Genomic DNA, 19,408 nt, shown 5'->3' on the forward strand with positions numbered 1-19,408 from the left:
GTTGAGGCCTAACTTGTGATCCAGTATGTGATCTATTCTGGAGAATGTCCCATGTGCACTCAAAAAGAATGTGTATTCTGCTGCATTAGGGTGAAATGCTCTGAATATACCTGTTAAGACCATCTGATCCAGTGTGACATTCAAAGCCATTGTTTCCTTGATGATTTTCTGCTTAGATGATCTTTCCATTGCTGTAAGTGGGGTGTTAAATTTCCTTACTCCAATTGGATTATTATCAATGAGTTCCTTTATGTTTGTTATTAATTGATTTATATTTTGGGTAATCCCAATTTGGGGGCATAAACATTTACAAATGTTAGATCTTCTTGATAGATAGACCCTTTAATTATGATACAATGTTTTCCTTCAGCTCTTATTACAGTCTTGTGGGGTCTTTAGGGTTTTCTACCAAGGGTATCATGTCATCTGTATGCAGTGAATATATGACTTCTTCCTTGTCAACTTGGAAGCATTTTATTTCTTTTTGTTGTCTGATTGCTAAGGCTAGGGCTTCCAGTATTGTGCTGAACAACAGTGGTGAGAGTGGATATCCTTGTCATGTCCCTGATCTTAGAGGAAAAGCTTTCAGTTTTTCCCCATTGAGGATGATATTAGCTGTGGATTTTTCTGTATATGGTCTTTATTATGTTGAGGTATATTTCTTTTATCCTACATTCCTGATGGTTTTTATCAAAAAAAGATGTTGTATTTTATCAAATATTTTTTCTTCATCTTTTGAGAGGTTCATATGGTTCTTATCATTTCTCTTATTAATGTGGTATATCACGTTGATTGATTTGCTAGTATTGAACCACTCCTGCAGCCCAGGAATAAATCCTACTTGATCATGGTGAATAATCCTTTTAATGTACTGTTGGATTCGATTATCTAGTATCCTGTTGAGAATTTCTCCATCAATGTTCATGAGGGATATTGGCCTGTACTTCTTTTTAGTGGGGTCTTCGTCTGGTTTTGGAATCAAGGTAATGCTGACCTCATAGAATGAATATGGAAGTTTTCCTTCCATTTCTATTTTTTGAAACAGTTTGAGAAGAAAAGGTATTAACTCTTCTTTAAATGTCTGGTAAAATTCCCCTGGAAAGCCATCTGTCCCTGGACTCCTGTTTGTTCAGAGATTTTTGATTATTGATTTCTTTGCTTTTTATGGGTCTGTTCAAATTTGCACTTCCCATTTCAGTTTTCATAGTTTATATGTTTCTAGGAATGTATCCATTTCTTCCAGATTGCCCAGTTTGTTGGCATATAGTTTTCATGTTTTCTTATTATTGTTTGTATTTCTGTTGTGTTGCTAATGATCTCCTCTCTTTAATTTCTGATTTTATTTATTTGGGTCATTTCTCCTTTATTTTTGGTAAGTCTGCCTAGGGTTAAATCAATTTTGTTAATTCTTTTAAACAACCAACCCCTAGTTTCATTGATCTGTTCTACTGTTTTTGTTTTTTAATTATTATTTCTATATCATTAATTTCTGCTTTAATCTTAAGTATTTCCCTTCTTCTGCTGGGTTTAGGTTTTATTTGCTGTCTTTTTCCAGCTTCTTTCAATGTAAGGTTAATTTGCATATTTGAGATTTTTCTTGCTTCTTGAAGACAGCCTGTAGTGCTATTTACTTCCATCTTATGACTGCCTTTGCTGAGTCCCAAATGTTTTGGAATGTTGTGTTTTCATTTTCGTTTGTTGCCATGTATTTTTTTTAAATGTCTTCTTTAATTTCCTGGTTAACCCATTCATTCTTTAGTAAGATGTACTTTAATCTCCATGTGTTTGTGGTCTTTCCAATTTTTTTCTTGTGGTTGACTTCCAGTTTCATAGCACTGTGGTCTGAAAATACGCATGGTGTGATCTCAATCTTTATGTACTGGTTGAGGCCTGATTTGTGACCCAGTATGTGATATGGAGAATGTTCCATGTGCACTTGAAAAGAATGTGTATTCTGCTGCTTTAGAATCAAATTTTCTGAATATATCTGTTAAATCCATATTGTCCAGTGTGTCATTCAAAGCCACTTTTTCCTTGTTGATCTTCTGCTTAGATGATCTTTCCATTGCTGTGAGGGGGGTGTTAATTTCCTCTACTACTATTGTATTATTATCAATGAGTTCCTTTGTTTGTTATTAATTGCTCCCAAGTTGGGGGCATAAATATTTGCATTTTTTAGATCTTCTTGTTGGATGGACTGCTTTATTATGACAGCCCTTCTTCATGTCTTGTTACAGTCTGGTTTAAAATCTATTTTGTCTGTTATAAATATGATGTCCATTATCATAATGTATGGTTCTCCACCCTCTCACTCTCAATCTGGAGGTGACCTTGGGTTTAAAATGAGAGTCTTGTAAGAAACATATCGATGGGGTTTGTTTTTTTTTTGTTTTTATCCATTCTGTTACCCTATGTCTTTTGATTGGAGCGTTTAGTCCACTTACATTCAGAGTAATTACTGATGGATATGAATTTAGTATCATTGTATTACATATAAAATCACTGTTCCTGTAGATTGTCTGTGTCCCTTTCTAGTCTTTGTTGCTTTTGGTGTCTCTTTCCTGCTCAGAGTGCCCCCTTTAATATATGCAGAGCTGGTTTAGTGTTCACGAACTCATTTAGTTTTTGCTTCTCCAGGAAACTTTTTATCTCTTCTTATATTCGGAATGACAGTCTTGCTGGATATAGTATTCTTGGCCACATATTTTTCCCATTTAGCATGTAAAATATCTCATGCCACTTTTTGTCTGGCCTGCCAAGTTTCTATGGACAGGTCTGCTGCTAACCTTTTGTATCCACCTTTGTAGGCTAAGGATCTTTTGTCCCTAGCTGCATTCCGAATTCTCTTTTTATCTATTTATTTTGCTAATTTAGCTATGTTATTTCTTGGTGTTCATCTATTTTTGTTTATTTTGAGGGGATTTCTCTGTGCCTTTTGGACTTAAATGCCTGTTTCCTTCACCAGATTAGGGAAATTCTCTGCTATATGCTATAATTTGTTCAAATAAACCTTCTGCACCTTTTTCCTGCTCTTCTGCTTCTGGGACTCCTATGATATGGATATTCTTGTGCTTTGTGGAATTGCTGAGTTCCCTAAGTATATTTGTGATCTAATTGCTTTCTTTCCATCTTCTTTTCAGATTCATTATTTTCCATAATTTTATCTTCCATATCACCTATTCGTTCCTCTCTTTATTCCATCTTAATTGTGATTACATCTAGTTGGTTTTCCATCTCAGTTATAGCATTTTATTTCAGCCTTGACTAGATTTCAGGTTTTTTAATCCCTGTTGTTTCAATGCTGTTTTCAGGCCCAGCTAGTATTGTTTTGATGGTTGTTCTAAATTCTTGTTCAGGTATATTTCTTATAACTGTTTTGAGCAAGTCCCTGGTTGTGATTTCTTGTTGATCTTTCTTTTGGGGAGAATTCCTCCATTTTGTCATCATGTCTAGGTTTCTGTCTTTTGTGTATTATGAAAGCTTGTTATGTTTCATGCTCCTGAGAGTAATACTATATTAATAAGGGGTCATACACTGTCCAGTCCTGGCACTTCAGGAAGTGTTTCTGGTGCATGCTGTGTGTACTCTGCTTTTGTGTTTTGGCTGCTCTTTCCTACAGGTTCAGTCCTCTGCATAATTCCTCCTTGCTTGCAGTGGGGAGTGTTTGGACTTTTAACTAGGGGTACTTTGATTTGTTTGTTAATATAAGCCTTAAAAAAAAAAAAGCCTGATCCAAGAAAAGTGAAAAGGGAAGGGGAAAAGAAAAGCAAACAAACAAAAAACTATAAGCCTGATTCCAAAGAAAAACAAAGACAGAAGAAGAGGGAAGAAAAAGAATCTTATTCCAAAAGGAGAGGCTTAAACAAACAAACCAACAAATGAACAAAAAAACTATAAGCCTGATTCCAAAGAGAAAAAAGAAAAAAGAAAAAAATTAAATTAAAAAATTTTAAAAATAAAAAAATAAAAAGAATTAAAAAGGACTAAAAATAAAAAGTCTGGTCCTATGTCTACCATAACTGAAGCTGATGCTTTGGAGCACTCTATGATCAGTAGACTCGGTACATGTGTGTGCCCTGCGTTTGTCTTCTGGGGGAGAGGCTTGCTGCTCTGGCTTACAGTTAGACCTGCCCTAGTAAAAATGCGCCTGCCAGGCACAGGGGGGCATGGTTTGGTGTATGTGACTACAGCCTCCACTGGGGGTGCTGTTTTTTTCTACGAAGTCTGACCACACTGTTGGCCTGCTTGAGGGGGTGGGGGTGGAAGATCTTGTCAAACTGCACTCACCCTCAGGGAGGGGAACTTGGGGCCACCACTGCTCAGGAGGCCCTCGCAGACAGCATACAGTCTTCCCTCCTATGCCCCAGGCTTTTGTCAGATCCCTGTCCTCAACCTGTCTGTGCCTGGGCCGTTGGCTTGCCCGGTGCCACAGTTCTGTGTTTTATCTCTGGTTGGTGGCTGGGATTCAAAATTCCAAATCTTAAAGACTTGGCAAGGTGCAGACCCACTCCCCTCCCCTGTAAGAGGCTCACAACACGCACCTGACACCATTCTGTCCCAGAAAAGCAATTGCATTGCTGTGCAGGTCCCTGGAGTCTGTTGTGAAACATAGTGAAAAGCTGCAAACAGGTTATCTGCCCTTTGAGTATGCCTTTGTTCCCTGCTGTTGAACACTTGCTCAATGGCACTGGATGGGTCTTTTGTCCTTGGAGAAGCAATATACCCTCTTCCAAATGTACTTCAGGAAGGGGAACATTCTCTTTCACTGTGACCCAGGGGATCCCCACACCACAGTGTCTTTCATGAGCCCTATGCCCTGCTCTCTCTCCCACTCTCTCCCTCTCTTCCTGACTTGTCTCCCCCCAAAAAGGGCTCCATCCCCTCTGCAGCACCATGGTTTTTCCTCTCCCCCAATTCATGTCTCTGAACCTTGCATCTGCCCATTCTCTCTCTCCCTCCATTTGTGCAAAATGTTTTCTTAATCCTCAGATTGATATCCTAGTTGTTCAAAATAATTTGATGTTGATCTAGCTGTATTTGTGGGAGGAGGCAAGCCCAGGGTCTCCCTACTACTCTGCCATATTACTTCCCTCTCCTATCTGAACTCTCCATTCCCTAACTTTCACTCTGCAGGTGTCTTTAGGTCTAAAATGAGTCTCTTATAAGCAGCATATAGATGGTTCTGTTTTTTTAATCCATTTTGATGCCCTTTGTGTTTTGATTGGAACATTTAGTCCATCTACATTCAGAGTGATTGTTGATATGAATTTAGTGCCATTGTGTTACCTGTATAGTTGGTGTTTTTGGTGATGTTCTCTGTTCCTTTCTATTCTTTGTTGCTCTTGGTCTTTTTTTCCCCACTCAAGGACACCCCTTCAATATTTCTTGAAGGGCTCATTTAGTGCTCATAAACTCCTTTACTTTTCGTTTGTCTGGGAAACACTTTATCTCTCCTTCTATTCTGAATGAGAGGCTTGCTGGATAAAGTATTCTTGGCTGCATATCTCCCCATTCAGCACATTAAATATATCATGCATTTCTCTTCTAGCCTGCCATGTTTCTGTGGGCAGATTTGTTGCAAAACTGATCTGTCTCCCTTGTTTGTTAAGGACTTTTCTTCCCTTGTTGCTTTCAGCATTATTTCCTTTCTTGTGTATTTTGTGTATTTGACTATGACATGTCTTGGTGATGGTTGGCTTCTGTTGAATTTAATGGGAGTTCTCTGTGCTTCTTGGATTTTGCTGTCTGTTTCCTTCCCCAGATTAGGCAAAATTTCATCTATAATTTGCTCAAATAAAACTTCTGCCCCTTTTTCTTTCTCTTCTTCTGGAACTCCTATGATATGAATGTTATTATGCATTAAGAAGTTGCTGAGTTTCCTAAATCTACATTTTTTTTAGATTTTTATTTATTTATTTGACAGAGAGAGACACAGCGAGAGAGGGAACACAAACAGGGGGAGTGGGAGAGGGAGGAGAAGCAGGCTTCCCACCGAGCAGGGAGCCTGATGCAGGGCTCGATCCCAGGACCTAGGATTATGACCCGAGCCAAAGGCAGATGCTCAACGACTAAGCCACCCAGGCGCCCCTCTTCACTTGTTTCTAAGGCATCAGTTCCTCTTGGTTCTCCTCATCACTGCTCCTACTCAGCCACCTCTGCTGGTTCTTCCTTATTTCCCCTACTTGTTAACATAGGAGTAACCCAGCATAGTCTTTATTTATTTATTTATTTATTGGCAATTTTTCAATTTTTTTAAAAAATTTTATTATGTTATGTTAGTCACCATACAATACATCATTAGTTTTTGATGTAGTGATCCAGGATCCATTGTTTTCATATAACACCCAGTGCTCCATGCAGTACATGCCCTCCTTAATGCCCATCACTGGGCTAACCAATCCCCCCTCCCCCTTCCCCTCTAAAACCCTGTTTGTTTCTCAGGTCCATAGTCTCTCATGGTTCATCTCTCCCTCCAGTCCCCCCCCCCATTTTTCCCTTCCTTCTCTTAATGTCCTCCATGTTATTCCTTATGTTCCACAAATAAGTGAAACCATATGATAATTGCCTTTCTCTGCTTGACTTATTTCACTTAGCATAATCTCCTCTAGTCCCATCCATGTTGATGTAAAAGTTGGGTATTCATCTTTTCTGATGGCTGAGTAATAGTCCATTGTATATATGGACCACATCTTCTTGATCCATTCATCTGTTGAAGGGCATCTCACTCTTTCCACAGTTTGGCTATTGTGGACATTGCTGCTATGAACATTGGGGTGCATATGGCCCTTCTTTTCACTACATCTGTGTCTTTGGGGTAAATACCCAGCAGTACAATTGCTGGGTCATAGGGTAGCTCTATTTTTAAATTTTTGAGGAACCTCCACACTGTTTTCCAAAGTGGCTGTACCAACTTGCATTCCCACCAACAGTGTAAGAGGGTTCCTCTTTCTCCACAACCTCTCCAACATTTGTTGTTTCTTTCCCTGTCCATTTTTGCCATTCTAACTGGTGTAAGGTGGTATCTCAGTGTGCTTTTGATTTGGATTTCCCTGATGGCTAATGTTGATGAACATTTTTTCATGTGTCTGTTAGCCATTTGTATGTCTTCTTCAGAAAAGTGTCTTTTCATATCTTCTGCCCACTCTAAATCTACATTTGTGATCCAATACCTTCCCTTCCCTCTTCTTTTAACCTTCGTTATTTTCCATCATTTTATCTTCTAAATCAGTGATTCATTTCTCTGCTTCCTCCATCCTTATTGTCATGGCATCCAGTCGGATTTGCCTCTCAGTTATAGAATTTTTAATTTTGGCCTGACTAGTTTTTAGGTTTTTTAAAAATCTCTGCAGCAAGGGATTCTTTAGTGTATTCTGTGCTTTTTTTTTTTTTTTCATGCCCAGCTACTATCCCTGTAATTGTTGTTTTAACATCTGTTTCATATATCTAATATCTGTATTGATTAAATTCTTGGCCATTACTTCTTCCTGTTCTTTCTTTAAGGGTGAATTCCTACATCTTGTTATTTTGTCTAGGTCACGGTTTTTTTTTTTGTGTGTGTGTGATTGTTAGGAAAGCTTGTTGTTTTTGTGCTCCTGAGAGTAATGGCTATATTAAGAAGAGGTCCAAAAATAGGGTGGAGGTCTTATATGCACTTTGTGGTTGTGTTTTGGTTGCTCCTATCCTCAGGTAAGTCCTCTGCAGAGTTTCCCCTTGCCTGTAATGGGAGGTGTTTGGACCTTGTCCACTGTGTGGCAAGTTTTAACTAGGTGTGTTTGGTCTGCTTTTAAAAGAAGCTAGATCCAAGGAAAGAAGCTAAATTCTATTTCCCCTATAACTGAAGCTTTGCAGCACTCTATGATCAGTAGACTTGGTGTGTGTGTGGGGTTTGTGCTGGTCTTCTGGGGAAGGGGCCTGTTGGGTTGATTTTCAGGCCAATCTGTCCTAGTAGACATACACTTGTAGGGCATGGGGGGTGGGGCTTAAAGTAAGCAGCTCCAGTCTCCCCTGCAGGGCACTGTGTTGTTCACTGAAGTTCGTCTGTGCTGAGGTGCAGGGGAGGGGAATGGCTTTGTTCCCCTCTCTCCTCCCTGGAGCAGGGAGTTTGAACCCATCACACTTCAGGAAGCCCTCACATAAGAATGAATAATCACCCCTCTTGTGTTCCCAGCTTCCATCAGATCCTTGTCTTCACCTTATCTATGTCTGAGTTGTCTGCCTGCCAGGTGGCATAGTACTCTTGTGTTTTATCTCAGGGACGCAACTGGTTTCAAAACTCTAAAGTTTAGGGACCCACATGGTGCAGACCTGCAGTGATCCTCTAGGGGAGGGTCACTGCACTTTTGCCATTTGCTGGTTTGTCCCAGTAAAGCAGCTGCATGACCATGCAGTTGTTTGGAGTTTATGGTAAATCACAGCAAAAAGCCAGCACCAAGATTTGCTGCCCTCAGCCAGTGTCTTTGTTCCTTTGTTAGCGAACAAGGCAGCACATTGGTGCTGCCAGAATGGGAGGCAGTAGTGGTTAGTTAATGGTCTTCAACAAGTTAGTGTTTTCAAAAACTATTCATTATGATTCCTGATTTGTTTAGACTACCTGTAATTATATCATTAGAATTGTTTAGTTTTCTCAGAAGCAGCTTAAATCCAAGGCTATTGAAAGTTTTTGAAACCATTATAAAATGAGTTACCTATGTTTAATAATAATTTTTTAAGAAGTAAGTTTAATAATTTCACCCCCGAAAGAGAATTTTCAAAAAGCCTTCTCATGGAAAGTTGCCAAATTGCAATCTGTTCATATGAATGTTTTTTCAGGTGGAAGTGAATCCTCCTGGGATAAGGATAAGATGCAATCTTCTCTTGCTGCACCTGGACCTCAACATGGACTTGCTCATGCAGCCCTGGCTAGCCAGCCAGGCCTTGGGGGTGCTCCTACCCTCAATCCACTGCAGCAGAAGCATTTACTGACCAATAGTATGTATACTGTCCTTTAAAAACTTGGTGTGTTGAGAAAAATACCACACAAGACCCACTGGATGCCGTGGGCGAGCAGGGCTAGTGTATTTTTCTTCCATAAGGCTTAACAATTTGAAGTCATAAGGGTAGATTGAGAGGGATTCATTTAAAAGTATAGGTTTTATAGAGTAAATATAGATTGAGAAGGCATGTAGCAGAGTAGAGATACATGGGAGGCCATGTAGTAGAGTAGTTAAGAAAGTTGTTTATAGTCACAAAAACTTGGGTTTGAAATCCACATCTTTTGAATTCCATATTACTGTCTGACCTTGGAGAACTCACCTAACTTTTCCAAGCCTCAGTGTCCACAACTACAAAGTAGGAATAAAAATATACCTATTAAGTAAGGTTATTGTGAGTGCTAAGAATAATAATAATAAAAAAAGCTGTTAGTGACTTCCATATAGTAAGTACCGTATAAATTATAAGTATTACTATTACTCAGTAATCAAACTTCATCTAATGTATACCAACTCAGGTTTAGATGATGTTTTTAAGAACTTCAAAATCTCAGAGTCTTTCTGCAGGAAAGTGTGTCTTATATACACTACTTGACTAAAATCCTACTTTTCTTTTTTTTAATCCTACTTTTCTTATAAGCAGGAATCTGAGAGAAAACTTCTATTATTTCTTTCCCTGAAATTTTCATTCTCTCACTAAGCCTTAGGATTAAAACAACAGAACAGAGGGATTCTGAGATATTTTAATATGATGTTTTAAATGAAATTCATCAGTTATTAAGCATACAAAATAAGTTATGGTATCTTATTTTAAAGATATTATAAACTCAAATGTGAAGGGTCCCATAAAAAATGGAATGTTAAACAATGGTAAATAAATAAATGCCAAGAGAGTTATAAATACTATGTTATGAGAAGTCAAAAAAGGACTGATTAAGGTAGACTTATTTCATAAAGCAGGAGAACTTGGAAGATTTCTGGCTTCTGGTCTGACATGTAAAGAGTTCAGAAGTTGTCACTCCTCCTCAAAGCAAGATCAACAACTCTTTTAAATCCATCAGAAATTGAATTCACAGGGCAGAGCTATCCCCAAAACTGGAGAGATAGGCAGATAACGAGAATCAGAGCTTATAGGGAGCAGAAGCCACATCTAGAGTCTGGTAGAAACATTTAAATTACTGGAGACTCAGTGTGGACCCAGCTTGAGAGATAAAAAACCCTAGAGGCCTTACACTATTCACAGTGCTCACCATAGTGTAAGACTGTTGAATCACAGACCTGTACCTCTGAAACAAATAATACATTATATGTTAAAAAAAGAAGAAGATAGTAGGAAGGGAAAAATGAACGGAGAGATGAACCATGAGAGACTATGACTCTGAGAAACAAACTGAGGGTTCTAGAGGGGAAGGGAATGGGGGGATGGCTTAGCCTGGTGATGGGTATTAAAGAGGGCACATATTGAATGGAGCACTGAGTGTTATACTCAAACAATGAATCATGGAACACTACATCAAAAACTAATGATGTAATGTGTGGTGATTAACATAATAAAATGCAAAAAAAATAATGAATATTTCATAATAATTTAAAATAAATTCTTAATTATTCATTAAAAAAAATGCACTTTCATGAGTCAACTCCAGGAGCACCTTCAGGTTCTCAGGATGAAGACCTGAGAAAATTCCCTTCATGTTTCTGGGACAAGAAAAGTACCCATTTCGATATATGCCCAGAGTGTTCTGTTTTCCTTAACAAAAGCCTACCCTTGAAGGAAACTACTTTACCAGAGTTAAACTACTTTGTTTTACCAGAGCCTAACTGATGTGGGGGAAAGGATATATTAAAATCCAGCACCCTGTAATCATTGCTGTGAGGTAAGGGAAATACTTCCCCAGCCTTTTTAACATTTCCTGTGGGGAAAGAGAAATACTTAACTCTAGCTCCCTCTAGCCTTCCTCTCTCATGTAAGAGGGAAAAAAGCTAAAAATCACTTGTGAAAGTCACAGCCCAAGGACACAGGTTCATTAAGAGACTGAAATCTAATCATATATTTCTCCTCCTTACACATTTTACCACCACCACAATAAGGCTCTGTATAAGAATAGTGGACTAAAACTGAGAAAACTGAAGTCCTCAGACCCAATTGAATTTGGATTATTTAGGATACACTAAAGATAACAGGGGGACAAGAAATTACCATCACTAATACAACAGCTACAGCAAACAATAAATATAACCTAACTCCCAGTAAGATAAAAGTAAAGCTTCTTACTAAAACCCTGTTTACCTGAGTTCCTTTTAGCCAATGCACCATTTCTGGCTTTAAAACAAAAATTACAAGACATGAAAAAGGCAAAAAACATAGTCTAAAGATATAAAGCAAGCATCACAACCAGAATTAGATATAACATGTCTTTTAGAATTATCAGATGGGAATTTAAAATAACTATAATTAGTATGCTAAGAAAATGGAAAACATACAAGAATACATGGGAATATTAACACTGTATGTTAATGATACTTGAATAAAAAATACATGGGAAATATAAGCAGAGAGATGAAAATTTTAAGAAACAAAAGTAAATGCTAGAAATCAAAAACACTTCAACAAAATGAATAGCTTTGATGGGCTCATCAGTAGACCAGACAAAGTCAGCTAAGTCACTGGATCATTTCCCAGGAGGAGGAGGCGTCCATCAACCTCAATGCCATCAACAAGTGCCCCCTGCTGAAGCCGTGGGCCCTGACCTTCTCCTGTGGCTGAGCCCTGCAAGCTTCTGCCCTGAAGGCCTAGGGCGGAAAGAAGGAGAACCTGAAGGCTGCCCAGGAGGAGCACATCAAGTGAACCCTGGATGACAGCCTCGCCTGCCAATCAAAGTACACCCCATGTAGTCAGGCTGGGGCTGCAGCCAGTGAGTCCTCTTCATCTCTAACCATGCTGACTAAGCGGAGGTGTCCTAAAGCTGCCCCCTCAACACTCCAGCCCCCGCCCCCTCCCACACTCACTCTTGAAGAGGGGGCGTCACCAGGGCTCCAGACTGCTCTTTCCCATCACTTTTGCACTTTCATGAGTCACATACTGAAGTATGTCAATAGAAACTTTCCAGAATGGAAGAAAAGTGAAAAAAAGATTGGGGAAAAAAAAAAAACCCACAAGAACAGAATATTGAAGAATTGTGCAACAATTACAAAAAGTGTAGAATAAATGTAATGGGGATGCCAAAATAACAAGAATGAGGAAAAGGAACAGAAGAAATATTTAAAGTAACAATGAATGAAAATTTTCTCAAATTGAGATACACCAAACAAAAGATTCAGGAAGCTCAGAGATTACTAAGAAGAATAAATATTTAAAAAAATCTACACCTATGCATATTATACTCAAACTACAAAATCAAAAACAAAGAGAAAATCTTTTTAAAAAATCAGAGAGTGGGGCACCTGTGTAGCTCAGTTGGTTAAATGACTGCCTTTGGCTCAGGTCATGACCCTGGAGTCCTGGGATCGAGTCCCACATCAGGCTCCCTGCTCAGTGAGGATTCTGCTTCTCCCTTTGAACCCCCCCCCATGCTCTCTCTCTCTCTCAAATAAATAAATAAATAAATCCTTAAAAAAAATAAAAAATCAGAGAGAAATAAATGCTCCTCACCCATACAGGAACAAAGATAAGAATTATACTGAACTTTTCTTCAGAAACCAGGCAAACAAGAATAGAGTGGTGTGAAATAGTTACAGTGTTGAAAGAAAAAAAAACAAACAAAACACCAACTTAGAATTCTGAATGCAGTGAAATTTCCTTTTAGTAGTGAAGAAGGAAATAAAGACTTTCTCAAACAAAAGTAGAGGGAATTTGTTACCATACCAGAGATCTGCCCTATAAAAAATGTTAAAAGAAGGTCTATAGAGAGAAGGAAAATAATTTAGGTCAGAAACTTGGATATACATAAAGGAAGAAGGTTAGAGAAGGAATAAATTAAGGTAAATGTATTTTTTCTTATTCTTAAACAGTCTTACAAATAATACTCTATTCAAAATAATAATAACAATGTATTGGCAAGTGATATAAATGACAATAATGTTATAAGGGATAAGAGGGAGGAATTGAAAATATTCTGCCGAAAGATACTTGCACTACACATGAAATGGTATAGACTTATTTGCAAGTGAATTTATAAGTTGTAAATGCATATTGCAAACTCCAGAGCAACCACGTAAATTTTTTTTAAAAATAAGTAAAATTAATATACTAAGAGAAGAGAGGAAAGAGAATCATATAAAATAGTCAGTTAATGCCAGAGAATACAACAAGAGTGGAAGAGAAGATAAAAAAAAAAGGGGGGGTCAATGAATAGAAAACACTTATAAATATTATAACTAATTATCCAATTATTAATAATCACTTTAAATATGATTGGTCTAAATACACCAATTACAGACATAGATTGCCCCATGTACTCTAGTGACTAAGAATGTTGATGTTTTGGCCATTACTTGCAATATACCTCTTATATAATCATGTATCAAGCAAAATAACCAAAATGAAACAACAACAATAAAAGAATGAAGACTGTCAGAGCAGATAACAAGAGAAGATCAAACTATTTGGTGTCTATAAGAAATTCATTTTAAATTTAAAGACATAATTCAAAGTAAAGGAATGGACAAATATATACTATGCTAACACTAATCAAAAGTAGGAGTAGCTATATTAATTTCAGACAAAGCAGATTTCAGAGCAAGAAAAATTGTCAAGAATAAGAGGGGTATTACATAATGATAAAGAGGCCAATTCTCCAAGGAGACATTAATAAGCCTTAATGTGTTTGCTCCTCTTAACAGAGTGTCAAAATATGTGAGGTAAAAACTGGTAGAACTGCCAGAGAAAATAGATGAATCCACTATTATAATTGGAGACCTCAATACTCTTCTCTCAGAAATGGATATATTAAATTGACAGAAATTCAGGAAGAGCATAATTGAACTGAAAAGCACCATCAATCAACTGGATCTAATGGACTTTTATATTTTATCCAACAACAAAAGGACATACAATCTTTCAAAATTGAACCATGAAGAAATAGAAAATCTGAACAGACTGATAACAAGTAATGAAATTAAATCAGTAATGAAAACACTCCCCAAAATAAAAGAAGTCCTGGACCAGATGGCTTCAGAGGTGAACTCTACCAAATATTTAAAGAAGAGTTAATACTTATTCTCCTCAAACTAGTCCAAAAAATAGAAGAGGAAGGAAAATTTTCAAATACATTATACAAGCCAGCATTACCCTGATACCAAAACCAGGCACACACCATTAAATAAAGAAAACTACAGGTAGATATCCTTGGTGAGCATACATGCAAAAATCACCAATAAAATACTAGCAAAGTACATTCAACAGTACATTAAAAAGATTAGTCAGCACAATCAAGTAGGATTTATTCTGGGGATGCAAGAATGGTTCAATATTCACAAATCAATCAACGTCATACACCACATCAACAAAACTAAGGATAAAAATCATATGATCATTTCAATACAGCAGAAAAAAATTTGAAAAAATTTAACATCTGTTCATTATAAAAATTCTCAATAAAAGTAGTATTGTAGAGGGAACATAGCTCAAAATACTAAAAGCCATATATGAAAAACCCACAGGTAACATCTTAATGAAGAAAAACTGAGAGCTTTTCCTCTAAGATTAGGAACAAAAAAAAGATGTCTAATCTTATCACTTTTATCAACTTAGTACTGGAAATCCTAGCCACAATAATCAGACAAGAAAAATAAATAAATATCCAAATAAGTAAGGAAGAAGTAACACTTTCATTATTTGCAGATGACAGGATACTATGCATAGAAAACCCTAAAGACTCCACCAAAAAACTACTAGAAGTAATAAATTAATTCAGTAAATTTGCAGGTTACAAAAATAAAATCCAGAAATTGATAGCATTTCCTTATACAAATAACAAAGAAGCAGAAATAAATTTAATGAAAATTCCATTTACAATTGCACCAAGTAGAATAAAATACCTAGGAATAAATTTAACCAAAGAGGTAAAGGGCCTGTACTCTGAAAACCACAAAACACCAAGGAAATAAATTGAAGATGACACAAACAATTGGAAAGATTTTTCATGCTCATGGATTAGAAGAACCAATGCTGTTAAAATGTCCATGCTACACAAAGCAATCTAGAGATTCAATGAAATCTCTATCAAAATACCAACAGCACTTTTCACAAATCTAGAACAAATAATATGAAAATCTTTGTGGCACCACAGAAGACACCAAATACTCAAAGCAATCATGAGACAAAGAAAACAAAGCTGGAGGTATCATAATTCCAGGTTTCGGGGGCACCTGGGTGGCTCAGTCATTAAGCGTCTGCCTTCGGCTCAGGTTATGATCCCAGAGTCCTGGGCCCACATCAGGCTCCCTGCTCAGTGGGAAGCTTGCTTCTCCCTCTCCCACTCCCCCTGCTTGTGTTCCTGCTCTCGCTGTCTCTGTCAAATAAATAAATAAAATCTTTAAAAAAAATCTAAAATAAATAAATAAATAAATAATTCCAGGTTTCAAGATACACTACAAAGCTGTAGTAATCAAAATAGAATGGTGCTGGAACAAAAATAGACATGTAGATCAAAAGGCCAGAATAGAAAAACTAGAAATAAATCCCTGATTATCTGGTCAATTAATCTATGACAAAGAAGGCAAGAATGTACAATGGGGAAGACAACCTCTTCAATAAATGGTGTTGGGAAAACTGGACAGCTACTTATAAAGAATGAAATTGGACCACTTTCTAACACCATGCATAAAAGTAAACTCAAAATGGATTAAAGAACTAAATGTGAGACCTGAAACTATACAAATCTTTGAAGAGAACACAGGTAGCAATTTCTCTGCCATAAGTTGTAACATTTTTCTGTGTGTCTCCTAAGTCAAGGGAAATTAAAAAATAAATAAATGATTGGGACTACATCAAAATAAAAAGCTTTTGCACCTCAAAAACATCAACAAGACAAAAGGCAACCTACTGAATGGAAGAATATATTTGGAAATGATATGCCCAATAAGGCATAAATATCCAAAAAATATAAAGAACTTATGCAGAGCTTAGAAGATGATGACAAAACCTTAGTTTCACCTTATCCCACAAACACAACTGTATAACTATCAAATCATCCTAATTACCCCAGAAATCACCTGAAAACTGATAGAACAAACTACATAACAAAAAGGAAGAGGCCACATCAAAGAAGGTAAGAAGTGCAGAGCTGAGGGTTAGGGGAGAAAGAGATCACAGCTGCTGCAGAGGTGAGGGAACCATGGTCCTGTAGAAGGGCACAAGAGAGTGGAGCATACAGGGAAACAACACAAGGAAAACATGCTATTGGCATGAAAAAGAAAGAGGGATGAATTTTGTGAGTTCTTGCAACCAGTAGGGCTTAAAGCCTGGAGTCTGAAAGGTCAGGGGCTGTGCCTGGGATAGCGCCTGGAGGGCACTCCTCTGCTCCTAGAGAGAAGACTGGCAAATGACCCAAGGCCAGACAGCATGGAAACAGTGACCTGAAGAGCACTTGGGGTGCACTGTATAGAGATTATTCACTGTTCTCTGAGCAGTTCCCTGATTGGCAGCATTCATTAAGGAACAGGCTGGCACCATTTCCCTCCCAAGTCTCTCAGCATAAACACAGAGCCACCTGTAAGAAGCAGTGTAGTGATAACACTGGCTACCTAACTTGCTTACACAAAGTCCCATCCCCTGTGCTCTGGTGGATCTGCCCTACCAAGTCACACTTGCCTCATTCAAGCCCAGAGGGCTCCTTCCCCCAAAGACCAGCACAAACCACAGCCCATACCACCTCTCCCCTATAAGAGAATTTTGCAGGGGCTCAGTTCTGGTAGGGATAGTGTTAGGTCTCATTTCACAAGCTAACCAGAACACACCTAGTTAAAACTGACCATATTCAAGTCAGGGACAAAACACTGCCTACAGCAGGCAAGGAGAGCCTCAGCAGATGAATGGCCTGAAAGAAAGAGCAACCAAAACACAACAGCAGAGCATGTGCAGCACAGATCAGAGACACTCCTTGATATACCAGTCCCTTAATACTACATGGCCTCTTCTTCATGAGGCCATTATGTTCAGGAGAAGGAAACATAACTTCATTTTCTAACACAGAAGAAGGCAGGGACTTAAATGAAATGCCCAGACAGAAGGATGAAAGAAAAAGATAAAGCCACAGCTAAAGATCTGAGTAAAAAAAAAAAAAAAAAAAAAAAAAAAAAAATATATATATATATATATATATATATATATAGAGAGAGAGAGAGAGAGAGAGAGAGAGAGAGACTTTCTGAATTCCTTGGTTGTCAGATGAGGAAACAAAGACACAGAAGGTGAAATAATTTGACCCAGGTCCCACTGCTTCTGAGTGGCAGAGCTAGAATTCAACCCAGGCCTTCTGGATCTAGAGTTGGCTCTCTCAATCACAATGATAACTATTGCTAGACTGACCTTCCAAAAGAATACCAAGCTTCTATTTTACACATGAAGAGGGAACACAAAGAAATTGAAAACCTACCGGTCACTTCTGATTTGTTTAGTGTATATTTTTCTGGGGTCATTGTTACCCTGTTAGCATTTTGTTCTCTCATTCATCTATTCTCTGGACAAAATGGAAAAAATCACCTCAAAAAAAAAAAAAAAAGAACAAGAAGCAGTACCGACTGCCAGGGACCTAATCAATACAGACATTAGTAAGATGTTGGAAATAGAGTTCAGAATGACGATTCTAAAGATACTAGCTGGGCTTAAAAAAAGCATGGAAGACATTAGAGGAGCCCTTTCTTGAGAAATAAAAGAACTAAAATCTAAACAAGTCAAAATCAAAAAGGCTATTAATGAGGTGCAATAAAAAATGGAGGCTCTAACTGCTAGGAAAAATGAGGCAGAAGAGAGAATCAGTGATATAGAAGACCAAATGATGGAAAATGAAGAAGTTGAGAAAAAGAGAGATAAACAACTACTGGATCACGAGGGCAGAATTCGAGAGATAAGTGATACCATAAGATGAAACCATATTAGAATAATTGGGATCCCAGAAGAAGAAGAAAGAGAGAGAGGGGCAGAAGGTATATTGGAGGAAATTATACCAGAGAACTTACCTAATTTGGGGAAGGAAACAGGCATCAAAATCCAGGAGGCACAGAGAAACCCCCTCAAAAATCAATAAAAATAGATCAACACCCCAACACCTAATAGTAAAACTTATGTGTCTCAGAGACAAAGAGAAAATCCTGAAAGCAGCTCGGGACAAGAGATCTATAACCTACAATGGTAGAAACATTAGATTGGAGGGGGCACCTGGGTGGCTCAGTTGTTAAGCGTCTGCCTTCTGCTCAGGTCATGGTCCCAGGGTGTGGGATCAAGCCCCACATTGGGCTCTCTGCTCAGTGGGAAGCCTGCTTCTCCCTCTCCTACTCCCCCTGCTTGTGTTCCCTCTCTTGCTGTGTCTCTCTCTGTCAAATAAATAAAATCTTTTTTTTTAAAGAAACATTAGATTGGAAACAGACGTATCCACAGAGACCTGGCAGACCAGAAAGGACTGGCATGATATATTCAGAGCACTAAATGAGAAAAATATGCAGCCAAGAATACTATATCTTGCTAGGCTGTCACTGAAAATAGAAGGAGAGAAAAAGCTTCCAGGACAAAGAAAAACTAAAGGAATTTGCAAACACGAAACCAGCCCTACAAGAAATATTGAAAGGGGTCCTCTAAGCAAGAGAACCTAAAAGTAAAAGAGACCAGAAAGGAACAGAGAAAATACACAGTAATAGTCATCTTACAGGCAATACAATGACACTAAATTCAAATCTTTCCATAGTTACCCTGAATGTAAATGGTCTAAATGCCCAATCAAAAGACACATGGTATCAGATTGGATTAAAAAAAAAAGGCCCATCGATATGCTGTGTGAAAGAGACTAATTTTAGACCCAAAAGACACTTCCAGATTGAAAGTGAGGGGTGGAAAACAATTCACCATGCTAATGGACACCAAAAGAAAGCTGGGGTGGTAATCCTTATATCAGAAAAATTAGATTTTAAACCAAAGATTATAATAAGAGATGAAGAAGGACACTATATCCTACTTAAAGGGCCTATCCAACAAGAAGATCTAACAATTGTAAATATCTATGCCCCTAACATGGGAGCAGAAAATTATATAAGGCAATTAATAACAAAAACAAAGAAACACATCAACAACAATACAATAATAGTAGTGGACTTTATCACCCTCCTCACTGATATGGGCAGATCATCTAAGCAAAAGATCAACAAGGAAATAAAGACTTTAAATGACACACTGAACCAAATGGACTTCACAGATATATTCAGAACATTCCATCCCAAAGCAACAG

The 19,408-nt window shown here is 37.8% G+C and overlaps 1 protein-coding gene across 1 annotated transcript in view; it reads left to right on the forward strand.

The window, feature by feature from the left end:
• Positions 1 to 19,408, forward strand: part of DACH2 (dachshund family transcription factor 2) — a 373,931-nt gene that overhangs the window by 185,528 nt on the left and 168,995 nt on the right. The window contains exon 3 of the mRNA XM_035028825.1: positions 8,809 to 8,967. Coding sequence (XP_034884716.1) covers positions 8,809 to 8,967 — 159 coding nt within the window. The remainder of the gene's footprint in view (positions 1 to 8,808; positions 8,968 to 19,408) is intronic.

Source organism: Mirounga leonina, unplaced genomic scaffold, assembly GCF_011800145.1.
Source record: "Mirounga leonina isolate KUSES-001 unplaced genomic scaffold, KU_Mleo_1.0 Mir_204, whole genome shotgun sequence".
NCBI lineage: Eukaryota > Metazoa > Chordata > Mammalia > Carnivora > Phocidae > Mirounga > Mirounga leonina.